The following is a 12,242-nucleotide window of genomic DNA, read 5'->3' as shown; positions in this document are numbered from 1 at the left end:
TGAGATTACTGTTCTCATTTTTCAGAGAGCAGGCCAGCACGCTTCCTGAGTTGTTTTCGTTACATTAGATTACATTCCTGATTGATTGAGATAACGGGTTTTCAGTACGTATTTTAATAATCTAAATGATTATTTCACTTACTCAACCAGAAATCCTTAAATAACTTATATTTCATCAGAGGGATCTAATGTGTATCAAATATATAACATATCTTAATTGCAAGATTGGGTTTGGAACATTTAATAACATAATAACCCTTTATTATTTTATTCCGAAATTAAAGTATTATAGTTGGTGATACAAGTCATGCGTTGATAATAAAAATCTGTTATATCAAAGTTACTTGTTTTATGCCAAACTGGGTTTAAATTTCAGGAGATGCCTAGTAAAATTATAATAGATTCAGATTATTTTAAGAGAAGTTGACAACAAACACGAATATATGATTGAATATTTATAGCATACGTCATGAAAACGAATACGGTAATATCTTATTGCATCAATTAAGGAACTTGATAATACAATTCAATACATGATAATACAAACTTAGGCAGAAGTTACTGCCGTATCATATTAATATAGCCAAACTGCTAAATGTTAAACATTTTCTGCCATAGTTGTTGTGAAATCCGAATTGTGTGAAGTGAATTGTGTGGCAATACCATACCACATGTGGAATCGGTAAATTGAAGTATGATTGAGAATAGTTGCAATTTCAGGCACGAAGGGGCAACGCTACATCTATAACCTATTCAAAGGTTGACCAATAGCCAAGCTACTTTAGTCGATACTTTACGATCGCTCCTGTATCTAAATTCTAAATATAGCAATACTATAGTAGCTATTCTTCCAAAGAAGAGTATTTAGCAACAGTGTATTTTCATCGTATTTTGATGTAACTACTACGCAGCTATATTTTTAATACAATTTCTATTTTACACGGTCGATGTCCACAGTGATGGAAGTCCGGCTTGCCCAACTATGGCTCGGAGTGGCTCTGGCCAGCCTGCTGCTGCCCTACTCGACCCCCGACCCCTCCAAGGCCCACGACCGACGCAAGAGGTTCATCTGGCTGACCACCGATGGACGACTCGCACTGCCTCCAGGCACCAGTCTTACCATCACACCCTCCCTGGCGCTCCCCTTCGTGCGCTACACTCCCACCGGCTTCTTAGCCAACATGTCCATAAGTCTGCCCTTCACCAGTAAGTGATCTTGTTATTTTATTGTAGCTAGTGTTTGGTTGGACACAGCTACACCTTACATGCATGCAAATGCGTTTTTTTTCTTTATATTACCACATGCTATTGAAAAAAGATTTTCAATTTCAATAATTTTATAATTTTAGACAACAGTTAGATCCATTTTCTTAAAAATAGTCATATAATCTTTTAACAGTTGAGAGTTTATTAATTAAAGTACATGATTAATAAAAATTGAAAGCGAAAAAGTAATATATGTACATACATTAAAACTTCTTGTAAAACCTTGCGTTCTAAAGCAATACGGAAGAAGAAATTGTTAAATGTTAAATTCACCTTATGAGAGATAACTCTATATCTTTTTAGTACAGCTGCCCCTTAAATTAAGTATTATGTATTTGAATAAAGTGAAAAAGTTATTTTTAGGGGTTTTATGGGAAATTAACAATGCATTACTCTTAGTTGAGACAGTCTGTGCTACACGTAACAAGTTGATGTTCAGTTGCTTTCGAAAAATCAGCCAACAAAAATTGTAAATCACCTTAGCCTTAGACAATCATCCTCTGACAAATCATTTACGAGAGAATTATTTGTTTCCAAGTGCTTGAACATGAAACTGTACTAATCGTTTAGTATATTTAGGTGGCACTGCGACAAAGAAATCTGTCTAATTACCCATTGTGCTTTTTTATTTGAAACAAACTACTATTTTTCGTTAACATTATATATTCAACAAACTCTATCAACTGAAGTAATGCACAACTTAGAAGTCGAGCGCAATAACTGTTATTATCATGGTTATTGGTTTTTATGATATTATTGATTATGTTATGAAATTGTAGAATAGTGGTTTGTATTTAGACGGTTATTTAATTTTCTCCCAAAAGAAGTTTATTACAAGACAGATTAATGAGCACTTCCTGCTGCTCTCCCTCATAGCGCCTCAGTCGGTTATAACACTAAGACATTGTAATTTAACATTTCATACAACATAAAAACTTAAAATGAACCACCAAGCATTAGGTAACAAGATTTATTGGTTGACTGGGTTTCAGTCTTACAATGTTGAAAAAGAAACAGAAGATATACTGAAAACAAGGACTGATATTTTGATCACCCTGATGCCTGTATACATTATAAGAAATGCAGTAAACCATCCTACATTCTTATTTTTATGTTATTGATTTTTTGAATCACCCTCAATCTTCTGTGTGACAGTTGTGTTTGACGCTCTGGGGCTGACCGACAACCAGAACCCGTACGGAGTGCTGCCACCCCTGTTCGGCCGCAGTATGGGGCGTATGGGCGGCCGCCTGTTGGCTGACTACGTGGCACAGTTGCTGGATCACAAGCGCGGCAAGCGCTCACCCCCGGAGAAACCGCCTTTCGATGCCTTCCATGGGGGAGAGAGGTAATCACCATTGTTCTGTTTTCATCGAGGATCTCTTTACTGAACTGAAGTACTCGTTTAATTTTAAAATCCTTATTCATTCTTGAAACTGAACACATTCATTTTTAAAATTTGTCTTGTAATAGGTATTTTGAATGTTGACAATTAGTGTTAACTAGGATACGATTATCTAGCCTATTAATGCAGCACATATTCAAGCCGTTAGCGCTGAGTTTGTATACCATCTTTAGATAATTTTGGGCCACTCCCGAGTGAAATTTTATTTATTTATTATCCCGTGAATCTAATCTACTATTTTATCTTTTATTGCTGAGTTTCTTCTTGTGCGTTTCACTATTTATTTAACCGAATCTATTCATTGACCCTTTTCTTAGAAAGGCTCTTATAAAATTTAGCCTACTTATAAAAATCTGAGTAGTAAGTTACATATCTGTCCTACTTATTCGTAAAAAAAAAAAGAATTAGGTCTTGCCCTTCGTAATAGAATTATTCCTAAGTAAACCCTATGACGATCAAATTCTATTAAACAGAAATTAAACTTCAGTTCTGGTCGAATAAGGACCGTACTTACCAAATGTCCCATGGTTATGTTATTGCTAAATAAAAATAATTTTGAGTTCTATTTTCATTTATTGTGTTTGTTAATAATACAATAACGCACCAATACGTCTTTGTTCTCTAAAGAAAATAAATCATTATTTGCCTAATAAAATTATGATTATGATGTGGTTAGTCGTGACTTGTATTGTAAATATGATTGGTACACTCCCTATTATTTTTTTACCGGTTGTTGTATAATAAAATGAAGATTTTAAGCTGCCAAAAATATCATAAAATAGATCAAATGAATATTTCTAGGAGTAAGGGAATTAAAGTACGAAACAACTTTAATTAAATTTACTATCAAAATTGTAATATTATTTATATGAGTTTACACCATGGTTTGCTCCTATTAACCGAAAGTATATTGTGTTAACTAAGAATGTAATATAAGTTATCAATTGATTAATTCTACCACGCTCTTTTATTCATATGTGATTACTCAGCTCACTTTGACTTGGAAGGTTTAAAGTATGAGTAGTAGGATCTCATACTTCTTCCATGAAGAAATTTGAGCAGTACAAAACAAGCTTTATTGATTCGGAGATGTCACATTTTACTTTAGATTATAAAAGAACACTTCTGGTTTAGGGCCATCTTGTACACGGTGGCTGAAGAGTTCTTGGAGAGCTTTGGCATGGACGGACACGCGTGTCTGCTCAGAGCTATCTGTGAGGTGCACGGCCAGCCTGATCACAAGTATGGTCTCCTGGGAGAGATAGTCAAGCTGTTCTTCACGTGAGTACATACTTGAAAATCGTAACTTCTAATAAAAAAATAAATACTGTGTACTAAGTTGTCTATTCAGATTTTTTTTTAATGGAGACTTTCGCTAAACATTTTATTGTTATAAAATATGGTATGCCGCAGAGCTCTATTGTTGGACCAGAAATGTTTTTTATTATGACATCAAAAATGTAGATATTTCTGCAGGAAGCTCAATGAAATTAAGTTTTAAAACTTAAATATATGTTTAAAAATAAACATATTCAAAACATATGCAAATAAACATATTGAAAAATAAATTGTTCAAATAAATTATAGTTAATTTAGCATATACAATTATATGTTGTGTTAAATAATATAACATATTTTATTTCGCTTATTGTCTGTCTGTAGGTTTTAAAATCCATAAGAAGGCAATAAAAACCAAAACCAAACACAAACATTTATTTTTGTTATTTATTAGAAATAAATGTAAAGTAATTGAAAATTATATGCTTTATTTTAAATAATGGAAATTTTTTGCAAATTTACACGAACAAGGAGTAAAGGTGTTAGTAGTAATTAAAATATATTTTCTCAGTTATTTCTCATGTGATCTTATTGAGAACAACAAACACCATCAAACAGTTTTAAACTATCTGAACAATATCTCTTGGTTTATTCTTGTGTTAGTTTTTATAAAATGTTACTTCCAAATTTTCAAATGGAATCCAATTAAAACTATCGAAAATAATTATTTTTATAGAACACAATGAGATATACGGGGGCATTACAAAGCAAAACGAATTTTTTACTTTCATTAAAGTTTGATAACTTTCGTATGGCACACTTTAAAACCAATCTTAAATTATAGCAGGCTTAAATAACGTTTAAATAAAACCTTACAATATTTTAAGAAATTTTTATAGTATCGATAACTAATTAACAATGTGAGTTTAATCTATGTAGAAAGGATAGAGTAATTGCATTACTGTAAGTCATTACATCGTGGATCCTAAGTAAAGACAAGTTATCTAGAACGTCTTCCTGCTTAGTCAAGTTCTAATTTGCGGTCGGTAAATCGACTGGTAGGCTATAGGCTACAATTTCCGCTAATCACCTTCACTACCTCTCTACTCTATGTCGGCTTTTCCTTTTCATCAGTGCGTTGAGAAAAGTTTTAAATTTGTTATTAGACGCATTTATTTTTTATAGTCTACTATTAATGTAAATTAACAGAATCAAATTATATTCTGTTACGCATCCGTATGTATTCCATAATAAAGTCTAGTTTACGTACGATATAATAAACATTGATTATATTCGTAAACTTATCACAATTCCATAACGGATTATAACTCTTACGTAGTTCCATTATCCTTCTTATCTCATCAAATAAAAAACGTAGATTACTTATTTGCCAAAGTAAGTCTTTACAATTTTTTTCTTGAATGTATTGATCTCTTGGCATAAACAGTTTCAAATTGAAAACATTCATCTTCTTAATTTATTCTTATTGTTATTTTTTATTCGTACTCTAACTTTGGGATGCAGATATAATTTTTGACAAGACACTTTTCCTTTTTCAATCATGTACCCAGTTTTTCTAGTAATAGCAACGAACTAGACTGCATCCTTCTTATTTATTCCGGTTACTTACTTTCTTATACTAAACTAGCATTCGCCCGTGGCTTCACATGCAATTCCGTGTGCTAAATCCGTGGCCTTCTTTTTGATAGGACTTATGATGGAACTCTATGCTATTTTTCAAACTGACGTAAGCATAAATCAGATACATATTATTTGATAGTTCATTGTATATGAGATCAGAGAAAATGTATGTAAATCTCGTAAACCTCCATCGGTCAAAAGCGTCAACTACCGCATTAACAGGGTGAATAAAAAGTTAGGAATCCCCTCTATCTTGTTCTAAGGTTTATTATATAAAGAGATATCCTTTGGGTAGTGAAAAGGAAGTTTCATTTGGTGATTTTGAACATTTTTTTGTGTCCCCCAACAATACGGAATTTGGGAGAAACTGAACAATTTTAAATGTAAACCCCTCTCAAGTGAGCCCTCATTTTGAAGAGCATATGACACTAAAAGAAGTGTAAAAACTAAAGGTCGGTATCTCTTTTCCGTACAAAATAATAGTCAGAGTTACCAGAATAATGTTCTTAATAACTGATCACGTTGCGAAGTCAAATCAAATGTTAAAACTGAAGTTCTCCAACTATTAAACAGTGAGACAAGCGTAGGGCGAGCTCCTCTTTCGTGTTTTGAAAAGTCAGAAGTGGTATTTGGTTGAATGTCTCAACAATCCTGTTTTTTAAATCTTCAACGTCTGGTCGCATGTACATAACAACTCTGTCACTATTTGTCGTCAGCGATAGATACACAAATACTGAGCAGTATGACTGTGTGCAGGGCCAGTAAGTCTCCATACGCGGACCTGCTACAGGAGTATGTACATAACAACTCTGTCACTATTTGTCGCCAGCGATAGATACACAAATACTGAGCAGTATGACTTTGTGCAGGGCCAGTAAGTCTCCATACGCGGACCTGCTACAGGAGTATGTACATAACAACTCTGTCACTATTTGTCGTCAGCGATAGATACACAAATACTGAGCAGTATGACTGTGTGCAGGGCCAGTAAGTCTCCATACGCGGACCTGCTACAGGAGTATGTACATAACAACTCTGCCACTATTTGTCGCTAACGATATTGTGCCAGCGATAGATACACAAATAATGAGCATTATGACTGTGTGCAGGGCCAGTAAGTCTCCATCCGCGGACCTGCTACAGGAGTATGTACATAACAACTCTGTCACTATTTGTCGCCAGCGATAGATACACAAATACTGAGCAGTATGACTGTGTGCAGGGCCAGTAAGTCTCCATCCGCGGACCTGCTACAGGAGTATGTACATAACAACTCTGTCACTATTTGTCCCTAACGATATTGTGCCAGCGATAGATACACAAATAATGAGCAGTATGACTGTGTGCAGGGCCAGTTAAGTCTCCATCCGCGGACCTGCTACAGGAGTATGTAGGCTAAATAACAACTCTGTCACTATTTGTCGCTAACGATATTGTGCCAGCGATAGATACACAAATAATGAGCATTATGACTGTGTGCAGGGCCAGTAAGTCTCCATACGCGGACCTGCTACAGGAGTATGTACATAACGACTCTGTTACTATTTGTCGCTAACGATATTGTGCCAGCGATAGATACACAAATACTGAGCAGTATGACTGTGTGCAGGGCCAGTAAGTCTCCATACGCGGACCTGCTACAGGAGTATGTGGCCGCAGAGGTGAGTGGGCAGCAGGACGGGGAGTGTTGGAGGTTCTACAAGGGTTGTCCTAAGTCCCTCTTCCAGAACCCTCACACTAAGAAGTACTCGTAAGTATATATTTTGTCTTCTCTTTATTTGTGTGAGTAAATATGCCAATATTTATGCAAATATCCAATGGCTTTGTCAACGGTCTAATCTGTATATACAGCGGTTATTGCTAACAAGTTTAATAAGATAATAAATACTACTATAACGGTTTCAGGAGGTTCTTATGACATTCCTAACATTTGCAGAATTTAGTCACAACAAAAGCGTTCTTTAAACACAATTAGACGGAAATACATAATACACTGATGCTTGAAAGAAGTAGATGTTAGATAGGTTTCTATATCTAGAAAATATAGAACTTTTTACAATTAATTGTTATTTTAGTTATAAAAAAAAAATGTATAAGATTTTTATTAACTCAATGCCACGTGCGATCCTAGTCACTCACACACTCCAAATCAAACTGAGCAGATGCATTGATGACTAATTTCAAAGAATCTCCCCCTCCACTTTGCGTACCAGTCACTAGGTATGATCTTTTGAGACCTGTTATATATAGTAGTTCCAAGTGTCCAGCAGACGTAGGTAGATATGCATTATAGACAGACCACTGACTAATACTGCAAACTCTACTCTGGTTGCACTTAATAGGTTTGGTACTTTAGTGAAAATGTATCAGAAGTGGAATTACAAAATTGAAGATGTTTTTTTATACTTTACAATTATTCTAAAATACTTAACATTAATATTAAGGCCTTAATTAAAATTATTTATAAAAATAAAAATGTTAATTACAATGCCTTAGAATAATGGTGTTACTTAAAATTATAACTAATAAACGAAATGCGTACAAAACTACAAAATATATTTATATTGTTGTTTAAATACTGTCAAGAAAACAGTTTTTATAATATAGTGACATCATAGGCTACCACTATCAGTTTAAACGAAGGCCTATCGCTCGGTGAAGGTTTACACAGTAACTTATACAGCTATCTGTGTACCTTTCCTAGAATTTACGATGTTGACATAATGTAAACCACGAGATAGCAGCTTATTGCCTGTCTTTCCGCTTCACATAAGCTGGTGAAATCTTCCCGTGATTTTAATACTGGCTGGATATGTGAACGTGTACCACAAGTATTTCCACTGTAGCATTAATTGCATAGCTGATTTATTTGCATGTGGAACATGTAAGATCAATTACAATTTGATTGTGTTGAATACTGTACAATAGGGACCTAATTCTCTCAAAATCTTTGAGTAGAAACCAAATGAAGGTGTCTAGACTTGCAGTAAGTTCAAACTTACAGTTTATTAAGTATCTGGCGTTTACTTGAGCTTGGTAACAGCAACATTACTGTCTTAACTTATTAGAGGACCGCATGTGCACATAATGAATAACCTCCTCCTTCGTCAAAGTTACAAAAACTGTTTTCTATAAATATCGGTATTAGGCTATGTTCTATCGTAACATGAATGGGCTTGATATCCTAATAGTAAATAGGTATATAGTATTCAAATCTAACTGACACTCAGAGTAAAAAACAAAATGGAATCGCTAAAAATAAATCAAAAACTGTTGAACTTATTTTTGTGCTGTTTTGTGCTGATTTATGTGCATACAGCATACTTTTGTGTCTACGCTACTATGTTCTTTATAGTTCAAGTTGTCCCTTATAGATAGCGCTGAGTATTATTGCATTGCTTACTAACGTATAGATGTAAGCATTTAAGTCCACGCCCAGTCTCATTGCGTGCCACTCACTGTACCAGCTGCCTTTGCTACAATTGCAGCTAGAAAAAAGAACTCTTATTGCAGTAATAAGAGTAACAGTAAAAATTTGCCTTACTGATTATATGAAGGCCAAGTATGAATTTCTAAACACACAAAACTTACTATTCATACTCTCTAACTTTCTTTGATTGAAAATTAGCCGCAAAACGTGTTTTGGCAGCTATAAGACAGATCAACGGATAGTGAGTTGAAAATAAGTATTTTCGTAAACAGTTAACAAAAGAAAAGTCATGGAAATCAAATTACAGCTGTTTGTTATGCAAAAGAATTTTGTGTTGTGGAAAAAATATACTGTTATCTTTAATATTAAAACTGGAATTTTATGCACAGTTATTGTATTACATATGTGATCGTAGTTCTTGAATACTTACTCTTGGACGTTAGGTAAAAGGTAGTAGTTTTCTAATATTCATTACTATCTGTTTTATAGTGGCCATATTCTAACTGCACTACAGTTTAGATAAATTTGTAAGTTATAGAACCCTATAGTGTAATGTATGTCGAAACGTGCATCCTGTTTACACCAGCAAAGTGGTACTTAGTTATTGGCTAATTAGAAAACTATCCTAACTATCCAAATTCTTAAAAATATAATTTTTACTAAGATGAACCATTATATTGTACTATAACTAAACCGGTTTTATAACGGCAAAACTTTTTGTTGAAACCCAATATTTTAATAAAATATAGAATTTGTTGAAAAGCAAAAACAGTACTTATTCCCTTTTCACTTCATCCTCTACTGCAATTTCGTAATATTTTCTTAAGACTTTATCGTGAAAAACTATTATTTTATATAAATATTTTGAATGAATTTTAAACGATCATGCAAAGGAGTGTTATGATTCACCGTGTGAATAATCACCAGATGAAATACATATATGTCGGACAGGAAAAGTAAGAGCTCACGCACCGTACAACCTGGTGACCGATAAACAGTTGAGCCAATCGGGACAGGAAGCGGCAGACTGATACATATTCCCACCCATCTATCGACATTCCTACCACACCTGGCCGCTGCGTGCCTCACCACACCGACCTGGCCAAACCTCTGGACTATTGGCCGGTCAGGGTTGTAATCATAAGCTACTCCGTACACGCTTGCCAACATATAACAACACACGTTCGACACTAACCGGCAGTTAGGTTGGCAACTGCCACAGGCCTGGTCAATCTCATCAAGAAACCAAACATTAGGTTGATGTATACTTTCTTGACCGAATTACCTTTTTGTTTGCTGTCTTGCGTTTTTGGCCCAAATACAATATCCAGTAAGATTGGCTAGTTCTTAAAATTTTATTATACTTTCCAAAACTGTACTTTAAAATGTAATAATGTTTTTTTATATTATCTTTTTTCATTTGCTCATAATGTTACAAAACATACCGCTATGATACTTTCGTGTGTATAAATATAATTTTTCAATTTTAAAAGTTGTTCATATTTAATTTAGTCAACATCTGATTCTTTGCTTAAATTTTACTACTGGCGAGGTGATGAGTAATAGGAAATGATAACAGGATTTGTGACATTTGCTATCGTTATGTTTTAATAATAGGATACCATGATTACCTCCCTAAAGTCAAATATCAGAACAGGTTCTACGTAAAAAATCAGGAGAAATCCGGAATGTCAAAACAGGTCGAGGGAACACAAACCGTGGACAGTGGATTATGGAAAGAATCTTGGAGAATTGGCGGCGAACGTTAAGAAGACTGCTGCATGTTCCCTTATTCCGGTGTTTTATATACTATACTAGTAATTCTTTTTTGTTTTAACAATTAACAAAACTGTACTGCAAATGTTATTTCTATACATTCTAAAAATACTAAAACATTGTCCTTAGAATGCACAAATTAGACAATGGCAATGAACACATCCAAGTCAAAATGAGCAACACAATCAATCTGATTTTAAAGTAGTTAATCTGTCAACATCGTGTTTCGTTTTTTGAGGCAGAACGCTTTTTGTAAATGTCCGTAATCTTGTTATCCCTTCAAATCATCCATCGCCAAGAGCATTGTTAAGCAAAATTACAGTTAGTTGGTTGCTAAATACATTCTTTAATCAATAGCTTAAAACTTTACAACTACCAAGTTCAACTTTACAAACGTCTGAAATAGTTTAAAAGGTTATCGCTACTATTAAATGTAGGTTAATTTAGTTTCCCATAGCCATAGGTGTTTTAATGGACTCAACGGTATTATCATAAGAACCAAAAATGATATTTCTAGGAAACAAATACAGTGCTGTGCAACCTGCGAATTACATGTAATGTGTCGATATGGTTACCATCTTTACAAACACACAAAATGGTTTACAATTATATGTACAATATAATTTTATAAAGTTATATGTATTTCAAAGCTAGTGCAAGTAAATTTTATACATTTGTAAGCAGATAAAATAATCCACTTCCCAATAAAACATTATATAGAATCACTATATTGCCTCAACTATGCTTAAGCTTCTGTCGTGTCCAGAGGCGTCGTCCCTGATAGTACAGTGGTTATAATAGCACCTCGTCTTATCATCCTGGCGACCCAAATCTGAACCCCTGTTGGGGCACAGCACTTTACCACGCTAATATATTATTAACTAATATACTAACTAAAAGAAATGGTATGAACGGTTTAAAGTTATATTTTTTGTTTATAAAATACACCGCAATTAGAACTGCCTTGTTCATACCGTTTCACACATATAATTAAATTTAAATGAATAGGTATTGTGTGTGTGTGTTTATCACACACATCAAATTATTGAATTGTTATCTATTTATTATTGTTAAAATATCATTATTATTGTTATTATTATTATTATTGTTATTGTTTCTAACTTATTTATTTATACATTGTTAAATTTGATGCTTTTTTTTCTGTTAGTGTAACAACATAAGTAGATTGGTTGAGCAGTGTATATTGTTAGTTGCTTTTTGTTATTATTTAATTTACTCGTTATTGTTATGGATTTTAGTTGTTTTTGATATTCTTATCAATGTATCTGTCACTTATTTAGACTATCTTGGTAAATTCTCATTGATATAATATAATTATTAAGTAAGTAGTCAAGTATTCTTGAGTCTATAATATGTTATTGAATGGAAATGGTGTAACCGTTGATACAATAAATAAAATAAATAAATAAAATAATTGTTTAATTA

The 12,242-nt window shown here is 33.6% G+C and overlaps 1 protein-coding gene across 1 annotated transcript in view; it reads left to right on the top strand.

The window, feature by feature from the left end:
- Nucleotides 1–12,242, top strand: part of LOC124356322 — a 69,362-nt gene that overhangs the window by 56,690 nt on the left and 430 nt on the right. The window contains exons 2-5 of the mRNA XM_046807507.1: nucleotides 958–1,206; nucleotides 2,422–2,614; nucleotides 3,806–3,952; nucleotides 7,200–7,340. Of these exons, the coding sequence (XP_046663463.1) occupies nucleotides 960–1,206; nucleotides 2,422–2,614; nucleotides 3,806–3,952; nucleotides 7,200–7,340 (728 nt within the window). The 5' untranslated portion in view covers nucleotides 958–959. The remainder of the gene's footprint in view (nucleotides 1–957; nucleotides 1,207–2,421; nucleotides 2,615–3,805; nucleotides 3,953–7,199; nucleotides 7,341–12,242) is intronic.

The sequence above is a fragment of the Homalodisca vitripennis genome, chromosome 2 (assembly GCF_021130785.1).
Source record: "Homalodisca vitripennis isolate AUS2020 chromosome 2, UT_GWSS_2.1, whole genome shotgun sequence".
NCBI classification, from domain to species: domain Eukaryota; kingdom Metazoa; phylum Arthropoda; class Insecta; order Hemiptera; family Cicadellidae; genus Homalodisca; species Homalodisca vitripennis.
Note: the sequence above shows the minus strand (reverse complement) of the source record. Positions and strands in the feature narration are given on the sequence as shown.